Raw genomic sequence first — 15,642 nt, 5'->3', positions numbered from 1 at the left:
CACTGCAGCGGCAAAAGTCTCAAGAGCTCAGCAGGGATGTCCTTCTGAGGATCTGGCTTTTTAGCACTTCCTGCCCCATGGTGACAAAGCCAACTTTGTTCAATGTTTAGGTTAGTGCTCTTATGATGCAGGGCTAGGCCTATAAAAGTTTGAAATCATGAAGCCCCGAAATGAAATCAGTGAATATCTCTGTCATTCTAGATGGCACAATATATCCTTAGCTTTCCTAGTCTGTTGCTGAGGCCACTTCCCTTGATTACCCCCTCAGGCCAGAACTAGGATTCTGGAAATGGGAAGGGCATACTCTTCTTTCCTTAGGCTTTTCCAGTTCACCTTCTACCCATCACCCACCCCCACCCACCTTTGGGGCAAGGAACATCTTTCTGTCCTGTGTTTGTACAGTGCCTGGTACACTTTGGGGTCCTAGTCCAATGATATGATAAGACAAGTAAATGTTATTATTTGAAAAAGAACTCATTCTCCCCTTCCCTAATATTGTGATTATAAAGGGGTGTAAGATGTAGGCTAAAGATGTATAAGCCTGCACATACAGATGAGGGAACACAGTCCTTCTCTACTAAAACCAATTCAGCTGCAAAGCACCCAAGTTGCAGATGGGTAGCTTCATCTGTTTACTTCCAGGTCTGTAGTTCAACACAAATTCTTTTAGGTTGTGAATGAAATGTTTTTGGTGATGTCAACTTTCCAGTGACCAGTAAACCACATCACATAACCACCATCACATGGTAAAACGTAGTCAGGAAGTGCAAAAGGCAAAGGCAGATTGAAGACCAAATGCTATTTCAGCCTCAGAAAATAACCCTTGGAGACTTTCTGGATCCTGAAACTTCTAAAACCAATGAAGCAGGAAAGAATATAAAGTCAACCAATTATAAGGACTTTCAAAAACATTTATGATTTTTACCTGGGAAGACAGATGCATGGGGGAGGAGGGAAGTTTACTTCCCTAGCAACTGTTCTGCATACTTTAATGGTTCCTCTGAGTTTGGTTGAACAAACAGCCAAGACCAATTCCACTTAAAAGAGATTGCTTGACCAATGGCAGGACTCTGCCAACAGGAAGGACCATGAACCAAACAAATCCCATGAAAGTTATTTTTTGTTATTCAGGCTGCGTGAAGGGGAAGTGGTGGCATTGACCGATCCTATTCTCTGATGATGAGTGAAGGGCAGACAGGAACCTACGCAGGTTAGATGAGATCAAAGTGATAATAGCTTTCAGGATATAGAAGCTTACTGAATTTGAAAATTGCATCTCTCTCCTCCAGGTTTTTTGCATGATGAAAAACTTACCCACCGATAGATATTTCTGTGCAACAATAAAAGTGTCAACAAATAAAGTGGTGTATCTAATTTCCATGCACTGAGTTGCTTAGGGTCAGAATATTTATTATTTTATTCTACGGTAACACAAAACAAGTCCATTATGAGGTTCACTAAAAACAGCCTACTTACACTGCAGGTCAGGACAAAACAGGCAAATACAAGAGTGGAAACAGAAGCATGGATAGTTGAATGATATTGGGGCCGAGCTGTGAAGAGAACATGGGTATCCTGTGTCATCTGCCCACTGTCCCATCCACTGCTACCCATACTACCTTTAAGCAATTCAAGAAAAAATATTCAAGCTCAACTTAAGTCGTCAGCTCCTCAGGGTAGGCACCATTTTTGTCCTGGATCTGCAGCACCTAGTACTATAGGGTTCTGGTTCATGACTAAGGCTACTGGGTATTCCAGAAAAAAAAATTATCTGTCCAAAACCAGTTTTTAAAAGTATCAGTTAAGTAAGGCAACAGTCTGTAGCCAGACAGAACAAAAGAGTAATGATATGCTTAGGTGAAAGAAGCCTGTTGAGGCAAATCTGGTTAAAATACAAGTGAGCTCAGTATTTTCTTTCTGCCTTCTTTACACAGAGTCACAACACCTGCTTAAAAGTGAATATATATTTTGGATTAAATGAATACATCCCCCTTGATGCTCACTGAAAAAGAGTGCCACCTGTAACAGGCCTCTATTGCTTTTTGTGTATAGCAGTGGGGGATTTTGTTTTGTTTTTTAGCTTACTTAATTAACCTAAATTAATTACTTTGATTCAAAAACTACTAAGTGGGATTCTTGGATCTGTGCTATAGAGGATGCCAGAGATGACTATAATTTTCCCTTTTGGTTTTACAAATCTATTTTGTACAAGGCTAATCTATGAGCAGACACAGAAAATTTGTTATTTGGATATATTATGCATGTGTTGTTTTGTTTTGTTTTGCTTTTTAAAAGGCAAAGCTACATTTCATATATTATATAAGACCAGAAGTCACACACATGCAAGTTAAAGTTATCAGCAAGTTCTGGAACTCTTTGGCTAGGACAGAAATTACACATAAATATCTATGAAATACCAGTTTCATAGACATTTGCGCTGGAAGGCACCCCGGAGGATCATCGAGTCCAGCCCCCTGCCCCAGGGGCAGGAAGTCAGCAGGGATCATAGGATCCCAGCAAGATAAGCATCCAAATGTGTCTTGAAGGCGTTTAAAGTGGGTGCTTGAACCACCTCCGGCAGCAGTCTATTCCAAACCTTGGGGGCTCGGACAGTAAAGAAATTCTTTCTTATGTCCAGCCTGAATCGGTCACAGTGGAGTTTCTGACCGTTTGATCTTGTCATCCCTTGGGGGGCTCTGGTGAACAGGCGTTCCCCCCAGAACCTGATGAGCACCCCGATTACTTATAGGTGGTCACCAGATCACCCCTGAGCCTGAGTTTTTCCAGGCTGAATAACCCTATGGCTCTCAGCCCCTCATCATAAGGTCTGTTTTCCTGACCTCTGATCATGTGTGTGGCTCTCCTCTGCACCCTCTCAAGCTTCTCCACATCATTTTTGAATTGTGGAGCCCAAAACTGCACTCAATACTCCAGCTGTGGCCTCACCAAGGCCGAGTACAGTGGGAGAATGATGTCCCAGGATTTGCTTGAGAAGCATCTATGGATGCAAGCCAGCGTTTTGCTCGCTTTACTAGCTGCAGCACCACATTGAAGGCTCATGTTCATCTTGTGGTCAACCATGACCCCCAAGTCCCTTTCATCTGTAGTGCTAACCAGCATAGCACTACCAAACCTATAAGCATGCTGCAGGTTTTTCCTCCCAAGGTGGAGAACCTTGCATTTTTGGTGTTGAACACCATCAGGTTCTCATCCGCCCACTTCATGAGTCTGTTCAGATCCGCCGGGATCACCCTCCTGTCCTCAGGTGTGATGCTTTACCCCAGAGTTTGGTGTCATCATCAAACTTGGCCAGTCCGCTTCTGACACCAATGTCCACATCATTGATGAAGATGTTAAATAGTATAGGCCCTAGGACAGAGCCTTGTGGGACTCTGCTGGTCACAGCACACCAAGACGATTGGCTCCCGTCGACCACTACCCTCTGGGTCCAACCGCAGATCCAGTTCCCCAGCCAGCAGATTATGGTGATGTCAAGGCCGCAGTTAGCCAGTTTAGCCAAGAGGTGATCGTGGGATACCAGATCAAAGGCTTTTTTAAAGTTGAGGTATACAACGTCAATCTCTTCCCCCTTGTCCAGGTGATAAGTCACCTAGTCATAAAAGGAAATGAGATTGGTCAAGCAAGACCTACCCGCAACAAACCCATGCTGGGTATCCCTCAGGATATTGCCTTCAGCTAGTCTGTTAAGGATGGCCTCCTTGATAATCTTTTCCAAGACCTTCCCCAGGATAGAGGTCAGGCTGATGGGCCTGTAGTTTGCCAGATCTACTTTCCTCCCTGTAGAAGTGATCAGAAATCAGTTCAAATCTGTAACACAACAGAAGTTCAGTGCACATAGGGCTCCTACACACATGCTCAGAGCCAACTCTGATGTGCTGGAGCACGGAAATTGATGTGCTCTGGCAGCCTCATGTGTCACATGCATCAGCATCACCACATGTCTCCACATTGACAAAATGGCTGCGACATGCTTTGAAATAAACACATCCAATGAGCTTTAGTTCAAAGCGCCCTGCCATCATTTTTTCAGCGCAGGGGATGTGCAGTGACGCTGATACATGTGATGCACAGGTGCTTTTAATTAGTGTGGCTTGCTAATTAAGTTGCCCAGCACCGAATCCAGAAGCACATGTAAAAATGTCCATAGATCGCTTTTGAAATGGCCAAAACTGGTCTAAGATAAACCCAGACGGATCTATTAAACTTCTGTCCCAGATGCCTTCCAGATTCAAGTCAACTCTGTCCTCTAGCGCAGAGTTTCTCAACCTGTGGTATGCATAGCCCTTGCATGAGACACAGGCAGGGGGTACGTGGGTACCCCAACTCTCTCTCTCTCCCTTGCCTCTTTCTCCTCTCAAAACTATGGCAAAAAAATTGGTGCAATTTAAAAAATTTAATTTCTCAGTGATAATTTGGTGTGCTATGCTTTGCACGGCACTGGGTTCAGCCCTCCTAGATTTGGCCAACATCACCTCTAGCCCAAGTACATACGTGAGTTGTACACCCCTGGTATAAAAGGTGGCAACCCAGCCACACCAGATCAGACATCTGTCATATCACGGCCTTATATACACAGCCCTTCTTCCAACATATGGCACACATTAGTCTGTAAATATAAAATCCCCATGAAAATTGAGTGTTGGGGTACTTATTAAAATTTTAAGAAGTTAGGGGGTACTTGCTACTTAAAAGGTTGAGAAACACTGCCCTAGCACAGTGGTTCTCAACCCTTTTTTCCTGCAGACTGGCATGAGAACGGGCCGGGGTACACAGAGCTGGCTGCCTCCCTCCCAGGGCTGCCCTGTCCCCCAGCTTTAACCCGACACAGGCCTGCCAGCGGTAGAAGCCACTCCCCTGGGCAGACAGGGTCTGAGCGGGAGGCTCGTGCTATAACCTGGCAGCCAACCCTTCATGGCCTGGTACCAGGCCGCGGCCTGCTGGTTGGGAGCCTCTGCCCTAGCATCTCAAGATGTTTTGCATCTGCCCCACAAACCTCCTCCCCTTGCCAGGTTGGCAGGCTAGCCTTGGCCCAAGTGGCCTGCTCAAGCAGAGCACGGAGGTATGCTTTAGTGTCCCCTGGCTTCTGGCCTGGGCCACTGCAGGCATGTGGCTGCATTTCTGGAATCACAAGTGAATGTCTGTTCAATTGCTTCTTGGTTCAATCTACGCAGCTTGGACTAACTTGTGAAGATTGAATCAATTCAGCCTTGGGGTTTTTGGCTGTCTGTATTTAGCATTTCTGATGATGATAACTGCTATTAAATAATAGCCAGCAGAGTAGCATGCACATTTTATTCTAATATGCTGCCAGAGTGCATCATCCTATATTAATACACCTCTTGTTGTCTAGCGTGCATGAGGTCAAACTTGCAGAATCATAAATCCCAAGTGGAGCCCATGAGGAGACTAAAGCTGTGTGTGTCTGAGGAGCAGCAGGCTGTTAAGACTTGGTGCTGCTTTGGTGAATTCCATTGTGCTCACAATTCTTTGGGCAGAAAACAAGGCTACTATCAGGGGCTCTCCAACTCCTTCGGGAAATGCCATATTCAACATGTGCTCTCCATGCATCCAAACTAACCTGCCTCCAAGTGAACTATATCACCTGATCATGCATTAGAATTGCATGACTGGATCTCCAACTTCTCCATCAGAGCAGCCAGCAGCACACAGTGCCTAACCTTTCTGCCTATAAAAAGAGTAGAGGAATAAAGGATTGGGCCTGACTCTTCATTTTACACTCCTGTAGTCATCAGGAAGAACCATGCTCGCCATTTCCTATTTACTTAGGGCATGATCCACCAGTCATTCGAGTCAATGGAAAGATTCTCCTGGACTCCAAAGGCCTTTGGAACACATTCTTAATGAGTCAGTTTCACCACACATGACACAGGCCAAACAAATCCTGATTCTGTCTCCAACCCTTAGTTCTTTTATACCTCTTCCCCTGCCACATTGCCCCGTTTTAGAAATCCTAGGGAGAGAAAATAAAAGAGCCTGCCTTTCTGCTACAAGTGTTATCAGAGGCTAGATTCAAAGATTAGATACTTGGTAGTATCTAAACAGAGCTTCCTCAGACAAATATAAGAGCTAAACTTGAGGCGTGCTGGGAACTGCAGTATGTGTTTAGGCTCTGGAGAGAAATAGCCTTTGATCTAGGTCAAATTCCATTCCCTTTCTGGGTCCAGATTGCTCCAGCTGGAACTAATGGCAAGATTCCCATCAACTTCAGCAGGAGAGATACAGTCCTATCACATTATTAATTGCTATTTAGTTTTGTTTGCAACCACAATGTTCTACACACTGCACAAACATAAGCGGAAGCCAAGTCCCTGCCCTACAGAACTGGTGCTAAGCACATTGCAAAATTCCTTCATGTGGAGAACAGTGAACCAAAAGAAAACTAAAATCCAGTATTCATTAGCTGCTGAAAGTTCATGCAAACTACACAGCGATGCATTGGAAACAACTTAGAAGAAGTTGGAGGGAACCTGTATTACAGCCTGCTAAAGTCTGCAGAGAAAGGGGCTCTTTGTCCCACCACACCCTGCCATTTTCAGCTGTCCAATAACCTCCTTTGTTCTGCAGCATTTGACTCCTTTAACTTTGTACTTTCCCCAACCCTAGGCAAGCCATAAAAGCAGCAAGTATTGTTAGAAAACTAATTTATCATAGGAAGCAAAGCCTACATAGAGTCCAGAGTGCAGTGTATCTAAACTGCTCCTCATTTTTATACTGTATTTATCAAAAGCAAATATTTGCTTTTCTCCCCGTCTGAATGCTTCAGTTCTAAATAGCTACTGCTCAAAAAACATTTCTCCCATGGAGCCAACAACATTTTAAGCAGAACTGTAAACAGTAGTACTGAGATTCTTCTCCAGTTCTACCCAACAAATCAAGATATCAATTAAACTAGAAATAGCAGAGGTACAGCACTGCTGAATCCCACGCTGGCCCATGTATCTGACCACAAATCAGTTTAGGGAGACAAAGAACAACCATCCTAGATCAGGGGTGGGCCAAATCCACCCCTTGGGCTGGATGCGGCCTGCCAGGCCATCCTATCTGGCCCACGGGGACTCTAAAAAATTAAAAAAATTAATATTTATCTGCCCCGGCTGCCTGTCATGCAGCCCTCGATGGCTTGCCAAAATTCAGTAAGCATCCCTCCACCCAGAATAATTGCCTGCCCCTGTCCTAGATACTATGTGAGATGGCCCAATGACTCTATTTCCTTCTTATTTTCATCTGCCTGGTTTCCAGCAAATTATGCATGACTAAAAAAAAGGCCAGTGCAATTTTGGGCTGCCTATTCAGAGAATTGTCACACATGGAGAAGGGAGATTCTGCATTCAGTCATCATACTGCAAGTTCTTTGGGGCAGAGGTCATCACCTATTTGTTCCATGCATGGCCAGCACTCATGTAAATAGAGCCCCAGTCATGGGCTATACTTTTGTTTTGTGTTCATATGGTATTTAGCACAGTGAGATCCTGGTGTCTGACTGGAGCCTGTAAGGAGCAAACAAAGAAAAGCAACAGGACTCCAACATGACTTCGGCCAATAATTTTGAAGCACTAATTCAGGTGGCACCACTATTTTTTAAATGGCAAGGATGTTCAGCTATATTACCAAAAATTTATTTTGCACAGGTATCCAGTGAGTATTTTTTCTCTTCCCATCTAGGGAACAATAGTACCAGTTCAACACCAGTAGATGCAGCACTGCAGTGGCTTTACTGGAATCACTGTTGCTTACAACTAACACTTTTCCTCCTTACAAATGGATGTACCATGAATAGGGATCTACCAAAATTGTGATTTTGTAGAAAACATGAAATCTGGCATTGCCCATGAAAGCAAGCAATGGCCACACAATCTGTGGGGAAAAAACAAAGAAAACTCATTGACAATAAAATCTGGCTCCCCAGAGGGAGCCAGCAGTCCTCACAACACTGCAGCTGGGCCGTGTAGCCTGCCGGGGGGCAAGGTGAGGACAGCCGGCACAAAGGGGAGTTCAGGATGGCTGCTGCCCCAACCCCTCACTGCTGATTGGCTGTGAAAACTACCTGTCATATGGCCCTGCCCCTCTTGACCAATCAGTGGCAAGGGGCAGGGTCACCTGGAAACATGCTGACATTTTCTAGAATGTTTTGTATTCATTAGCCTGTGAAATTTAGGGTTGGTTTACTTGGTTGTGTTGGCAAGAGAGATTAACTTTTTATTGGGAGCAGGCAGGTTACAGCCATTAAGGCAAGTGCAGAATGAATATTCCACTTCAAATTATGAACTGAAAACTGCTCTGCCCTCGCACTAGATAGCCAACAATTACATTTCATATTAATGAAAAAGTGTTTTAGCATTATATGCTCCACCTTATATGCTCCAGATTTTTTGTGGACCCTCTGGAGAAAACCTGAAAGCAATTAAAATATTATTAATTCCTTCCCAGTAACCTTTTCTGAAAAGTATATTTTTAACAACCAATTTATATCAAAATAGCTCTTATATCTTCAGTGCTAATGCAAAGCAATGCAAGAGAAATGTCTATATTTTGGCCCAAGATATTTTTAAAGATATCGAAGGACTTCAAAATTTGATTACCTACAGGGCCAGATACAGTGTTGACAATACAACAGAAGTCAAGACAACTCTAAAGAAGTTGTTTTGCAGGCTGGAAAAGATGCATTGGGTGTGTCTATACGTTTATTAATGTGCCATAATTATAGCACATTAAGTTTAGTACCTGTAATTACAGGTACTAACTCAATGCGCCATAATTGGCACTGCAGTAGTGCTGGCACATGCTTTTTTGTGATGCTAATTCTACTGTGCACATTATCCTGGTTTTTGCCAGCTGTGCTAGTGCACAGTAGAATTAGTCTACTGCGCTTTTAGCATCTCATGTAGATACACCCATTGTCAAGGGTCTTTACTCCCAGTCTGAAACGAGGCACTTGTGTTCTTTATAATTAACTAGCAGGCCATTAAAAGGAATACATATGTATATTCCACAAGCTAACAGAGATAATCATGCATCAGGATTTGAGATCCTGTATGTTCTGACACTACGTTAAAGCAAGTCTCTTGGAGACATTGCCTTGTGGCTGAAGCAGAAGACTGGAAGATGGGGGCCTGGCTTCTGCTCATAGCCCTGCTACACATTCTCTATGTGACCTAGGTCAAATTACAAATTCTCTGTTCCTGTTTCCCCAATTCGTGAAAAGCAAGAATGTTGCTTCATTTGGAGGGATTAGAATTGTTAACACATTCGTGTTCATAGTGGCTTTCTGTTATTCATATGACAAACACCACAGAAGTTTAAAATGTTAACATTTTCCCCCGTGCCCTCAGGACAGTGTAATTCACCCTAGACTGAAAAATCTATGGAGTGTATCAAACAAGCCTTTAAACCATCAAATTGTTTTTTCTGTTAAAATCTGCTTCACAAACCAAATGAGAATGTTAAATACATGGAGCACTATAGAATCCAAGCCCTATCTACACTACAGCTTTTGCCCTTTCTGTAGCAATGGTCAACACCTTGGCTATGACATGGTGTGACTGATGGACCTATAGCACAAAGGAACTTCATGCAGTATAAGCTAAACAACAAAAGTTCCCTTCCCTGGAAATCTGGGACACCGGCTATTAATTTGGGGCTGAGGGGTACAGGCCTTTGTTCCTGATCTGGAGTGGAAGGACACGGTATATCAGTAAGATTGACATAGAGAAAAGCTCTGATCAGTCAGGACAGAAAGTTTACATAAAAAGGACTGTGAAAAGTTATGGCTGGAAAACAACAGAATAAAATACAGCTTGCCAAACTGTTGGGTAAGGCAGAAAAGCAAGGAAGGAAGTCCTGAAAAAGATGTGTTTTGGGAAAGAAAAGAAGCCAATGAAGTGTTGGGTTGCATAGCCAACAATCTCATGTTAGAGTGGAGGGATCAAAGGGCATCTAGGATTGTTCAGTGCCTGGGACTGAGGACATGTGGATTCAGTTTCATGCTCTGCCACAGACTACCTGGGTGATGTGTGTTCAGTCATTACACTAGCAGCTCTTTGAGGCAGAAGCCATTTTTTGTTCTGTGGACGTGCTGCACCTAGTACATCAGGAGCCTGTTTCATGGACCAGGACGCTGGGTATCACCACTACACCAAGTGAATGTCATTATGCTTAAAGTAAGGCAACATAGACAAATAAAAGGACTTAAGGTGAGAGCAACAGACTGCAATGCTGCAGAAATGGACTTATGAAGGAAGTTATTCTGTAGTTAGAGCTTAGCTACACGACTGCTACAGCGAGTCCAAATAACATACTGTGAAGATCTAAACACTGAGAAGGCAGAGGGATTATGTAGAGCAGTGCAGAGGTGCAACTAGGAATAACAAAATTAAATTATGTCAGTTTAAGATATTTAGGGAAACATTTTGATCTCTTGTGTATCAGTAAAGCTCATTGGCATCTAAACACTCAGATGTATTTGGCTGTGATACAGTTTCCCAGTGGAAGCCCAGGAATTGAGCATATTTAAAACTATGTTGATTAAACAATACTGTAGCAATAACTTTGAGCAGCGAAAAGCATCACATTCCATATGCAAGGGGTCACGGGTTCAAGTCCTGCTTGATCTCTTACAGATGTGATGAATGCTCTCCCTCAGAGAGGAAGGCACCAGTGGCTTGCGTGCTAACCTGGGTCCAAGGATGTGCAGGTTTAATTCCTGTTCTGCCAGATATCTGTTTCCAGACCTCGGGCAAGTCACCAAATTTTTCTGTGCCTCAGATCCTCCTCTGCAAAACTGGACTAGCAGCTCTACCTGTCTCTTAAGGGTACAGTGAGGGTGAATGGTTTCAAGGGAGTGAGGTGCTCAGACAGTACAGTAATGGGGACTGTGCATCTCTGCCAGACAAGACAACCTATTGTAGGGGAACGATCCTGCAGTGTGGGGAAAACTGCCTGGATGACCATTTCAGGTCCAGGTTTGTTGCATGTCTAGTCACCATCACCCAATGCAACAGAAATTAGAGACAAGTACTAAGCTTTTTCTTTTGAATGAACTCCCTTTAGTTGGGTGGAGGTATTTTTTTTCTTTAACTACATGTAAATTATATCTCTCAGCAACCTCTCTGCAAATATTTTCTGGTCTCTCACACCCTCCGCTGGGCATGAGTGGGCTGCTTTTCCTACAGATCTTCTGGATTTGCTTTGGGGTTTGGGTTTTTTGGCGGTTTGTTTTCAAAGAAGCGGGAGTCGGAGAGACAGGGCGAGTCATAAAAAAACAACAAGGGAGCCAAGCTGAGAGGGGGAAAAAAAAAAAAGCAAGGGAGACTTCTGCTACACTTTCCTCCTTCGCGAACAGCTGGCACCAGATGCCACAAGCCAGTCTCTTTGGAGCAGACAGAGTCAAGATCCTGCACATACAGCTCACTCCGTACCTTGATACCGTGCTACACCAGCTCAGTAATCCAGCCTTACCTGTTTGTCAGTGGCGAAAAGGCCAAGGAGAACAAGCCACCAGCCTGCCGAGATGGGCATGTCTGGGTGCGGGTCTCTGCCTCCCTTTGCTGCTCCTCCGGCTGCCACTGGAGTAGAAATTAGATCCTCCACACCAAGTCCCCAAGCCCCAGCCCCCGCACGAAGCACATTTGAGCAAGTTACTTCTCCTTCTTCCTTTCCTTCCTCTCTTACACGAGGGGAGAAGAAAAAAAAAAATTAGGTCTGGCTGCAGTTCTCACAGCATTTCCTCAGACTTGACATGCAGGTTTTTCCCCCCCCCCCCATCTTGTCCCTCCCTTCCCTTTCTCCGCCCCTTCTGGGAGTTTAGTCACCAGGCCATGTCCCTCCTTCTGTTCGTGGTGCTGCTTTTCCTAGCTCTCCCTCACCAAACCCATCCACCTCCCTCCCTGTTGTCCTACCCCTCCCCAGTTGCGACCGTGTGCCGTGACTTTCCTCCCACTGCCTCCAGCTACCTCCTCTTTGCCTCGTGTCCCTCTGCCTACCACACAGTCTCCAGATATCCCCTACTTCCATCTGATCTCTTAACCTGCCTCCTCTGGTTATTTTGCCTTACCCTTTCCCAGTGGCTCCTGCCTCCAGCCACTACCTCCCACTTCCATCTCCTGTCCTGCTGCCACCCATCGCATTTACCATAAACACTTCCTCTCTCTCGACTTGAAAACATCTTGCCTGCTGCCCCAGCTCTGAGAAAACTATCCCAGAGGGTCCACCCCATTATCACTTCTCACCTGCTCGACCTACAGCATAACTGCATACCCTGACACACACCTTCACCCAACATAATGAGATGCATTTTTCCCCAGGTACATTCATGTGGCCCCATATAATGCTGTCAACACAATCACACCTGCCGTGACTCTGGGCCACAAAACATGTTTTCATAGAGCCTGCATTGTCTATGCACATGTAGGGAGTATGTTCCTGAACCGAACTAATAAGGAAGTTGCTCTTTGGGCTGTGTATTTAGATTTGGCCCATAGCCAGAATGAACCCTTTTCTGGGCTACGCTACACCCATGGAAGGTCAAACTTCAAAAACATGTTTTCCTGTGCAGGGGAAGAGGGAGAGGGGAAAAGAAGGTGCTCTTCTTCCAGGGGTGATAGGTGCATCCTGAGTCTGGAGGGGCACAATTTGTGGGTGGATCTGGGGGTGGGCCAAAAGCCCCATATCCACTCCTATACTTCTGTCCTGTGGCTTAGTGCCCCCCACCCTCCGCAAACATGCCACTGGCCCATGCGGCAAAAAAACTACCTCGTCCTGAGTGGTGCTGAGTCAGGGGCCAATCTCAAGGGGGGCACATGCCCCCCGCCCATTCCCTCCCTACCAGTTCCCTGTGTCTGCTTCCATATTTGTTTTATTCTTTCCTCTGATTAAAAAACCCCAACCTTTCAAAGCAATCACAGAAATTTAGGACGGAACAAGCTGTTAGACTTACTTTTCTGCTGCTTTCTCTTTTCAATCAGAAGAGGTCAATGTAGCAAAGTGACAGTGTAACTGTAGTAATTGCTATGGGACTTGTGCCAGCTCCAGAATCACCTGCAGGAGAGCAGCAAAGACGAAGTAGTACAGGCTTTAGCACAGGCTAGCAAGCTGAATACAAGGGCTCCTGTGAAAATACTCTGCTTGCTAGCTTAGGCTGAAACCCAAGCCACTGCCTCTTATCTGTGAAGAATGCCTCAGGTGACTAAATTAAACTAGCACAGAGAGGCAGAGTTGGGCTAGTCACACCTTTGCATCCCTGTATGAACCAGAGGAAGAATCCAGGCATTGCACAGATTCTTCTTGAAGCCACACAAACTGTGCACCTAGATGCAAATGGCAGTAACAATGCAAGTCACAGCTAAAGTGCCTCAACATAATAGCCATTTCTCTCTGAAGTCATTCCTTGTTATATGTACTTTACAGACACTCCAACTCCTCCAGTCCCAAGAATCTCAAGTTGACATAGAAAAGGAATTTCCAGTGCTTGTGAAAACCTACACCCACAGAATACCATCCTTTTCAGGTGGAGCAGTGTGCACTCTTCAACCAGCATGCCTCTGCCCTGGGCTGGTGAAACTGCTTCTAAAGGTGAGAGCAGGTCCCTTTCTCAACCTGTTCAATTCTTCGCCTCTAATGAAACATCTCAGTGAGGCACCAGTTGGGATACCATGACTAAAGCTGCAAGCAGTTGTTTCTGACAATGGTCAGTACTAGATGCTCCAGTGGAAGGTACAAGAAACCCACTAGTGAACAATCCTAGGACATCTACCTCTGGAAAAAAAATAAAAGGTTCTTTTCTAAGCCTACTGTTTAGTGCTTCTTCTCAAAAATCCTCTTTAACCTAACCATGGCAGCTCTCATTGCTTGAATCCTATTAAACTTTCAAGGTATTCAGATGGTAGCCATATCGGTCTCGAGGCAAAAGGAATCAAAACTCATGGAAGAGGTGATCTCTTTTATTAGACCAACTAGATATTTACAAACAAATTATTTTATTTATTTGCAAGTTTTGGGAGCACTCACCCTTCATCAGGCATAGGAGAGAGCAGAGATCGTAAAAGTTCTCCTGGGTAGAAATTAAAATTCCTATTTCACAGGAGACCTGAAGGTGTGGTAAAATCTCCTGTTTGAAAGAGTTCATTTTGTCAAGGTTAGGCACAGAGAATTTGATTAAACTTTCAATACACCCTAGCCATACGTGCACAGGCCTCACTTTTAGTGAGAAGGCATGGATATAGCTAGACAATTTTGTTACTATTAAAAGATGCCATTGTAAGCTATTAGGATGCATAAATTAATCTGTGTGATCCTGCAGTGATACAGGTGTAGCTAACAGTTGCACCTTTAACCCTGTTTTGTTCAGGCCTCAAGTGGGAGCAATTCAGTAACTTTGCATTACTGCGGGACCATGCAGATGTAATCATTACATCGTAACAGGTCATGTGGGCTCCTGAGTGCTGCCTCTCCTCCTTCTAAAGAGGTTAAAAGGTGTATTTGTCCAGGCCCTACAGGCTACTAAAATAGAACAGAATTGTCTTGCACTGCCAAGCCTGCACTCAACATGTTGGACAAGAACTTCATACAAAAGTGTGTCAGATAAGCAGTGGCAGATCCCCAAGAAAGGTGCACTTAACACGAGCTCTGGAATGGTCCCGGAAGAGTTCCACTGACAAGTTTCGGATGAGAATCTCTCTTACAAAAAGCTAAGCATACCTCAGGCTGGAAATACTCAAGCCTTCTCCTTGGTGTGTGCATGGCTTTAAATCTTCATATTTAAGGTACAAGGAAATGTTTCTCTTGAACACAGCAAACTATTCAGTCTCTTCCTCTTTTTACTCCTCACACAATAGCAAGGCTATAAGCACTGTTTATTTACTAGCTGCTGATTCAGACCACAGATTTATGGGAGCAAGCATAGTGTCACCATTAAAGCACATTATGGTTTCAGTCTTACAAACTGCTGACTGAAATTGAAAGAATTTTATAGATTCATAGATGTTAGGGTCAGAAGGGACCTCAATAGATCATCGAGTCCGACCTCCTGCATAAGCAGGAAAGAGTGCTGGGTCTAGATGACCCCAGCTAGATACTCATCTAACCTCCTCTTGAAGACCCCCAGGGTAGGGGAGAGCACCACCTCCCTTAGGAGCCCGTTCCATACCTTGGCCACTCTAACTGTGAAGAAGTTCTTCCTAATGTCCAGTCTAAATCTGCTCTCTGCTAGCTTGTGGCCATTGTTTCTTGTAACCCCCGGGGGCGCCTTGGTGAATAAATACTCACCAATTCCCATCTGTGCCCCCGTGATGAACCTATAGGCAGCCACAAGGTCGCCTCTCAACCTTCTCTTGTGGAGGCTGAAAAGGTCCAGTTTCTCTAGTCTCTCCTCATAGGGCTTGGTCTGAAGGCCCTTAACCATACGAGTGGCCCTTCTCTGGACCCTCTCCAGGTTATCCGCATCCCTCTTGAATTGCGGCGCCCAGAATTGCACGCAGTACTCCAACTGCGGTCTGACCAGCGCCCGATAGAGGGGAAGTATCACCTCCTTGGATCTATTCGTCATGCATCTGCTGATGCACGATAAAGTGCCATTGGCTTTTCTGATGGCTTCGTCACACTGCCGGC

At 44.7% G+C, this 15,642-nt stretch overlaps 1 protein-coding gene and 1 long non-coding RNA gene across 3 annotated transcripts in view; one reads left to right on the top strand and one right to left on the bottom strand.

Annotated features, from left to right (window-relative positions):
* TNFRSF11A (TNF receptor superfamily member 11a) overlaps window positions 1–11,794 on the bottom strand; it is a 42,308-nt gene extending 30,514 nt beyond the window's left edge. Inside the window, exon 1 of one of the 2 annotated variants that reach the window (XM_019490383.2) lies at window positions 11,497–11,794. In XM_019490383.2, coding sequence (XP_019345928.1) covers window positions 11,497–11,556 — 60 coding nt within the window. In that variant the 5' untranslated portion in view covers window positions 11,557–11,794. The remainder of the gene's footprint in view (window positions 1–11,496) is intronic. The other variant, XM_014606960.3, reaches the window with a different exon arrangement.
* LOC132249376 (uncharacterized) overlaps window positions 1–15,642 on the top strand; it is an 83,667-nt gene that overhangs the window by 47,257 nt on the left and 20,768 nt on the right. Inside the window, exon 2 of the long non-coding RNA XR_009460853.1 lies at window positions 13,444–13,608. This is a non-coding gene — a long non-coding RNA (uncharacterized LOC132249376). The remainder of the gene's footprint in view (window positions 1–13,443; window positions 13,609–15,642) is intronic.

The sequence above is a fragment of the Alligator mississippiensis genome, chromosome 3 (assembly GCF_030867095.1).
Source record: "Alligator mississippiensis isolate rAllMis1 chromosome 3, rAllMis1, whole genome shotgun sequence".
Taxonomy (NCBI): Eukaryota; Metazoa; Chordata; order Crocodylia; family Alligatoridae; genus Alligator; species Alligator mississippiensis.
This window is presented reverse-complemented; position numbering and strand designations above follow the sequence as displayed.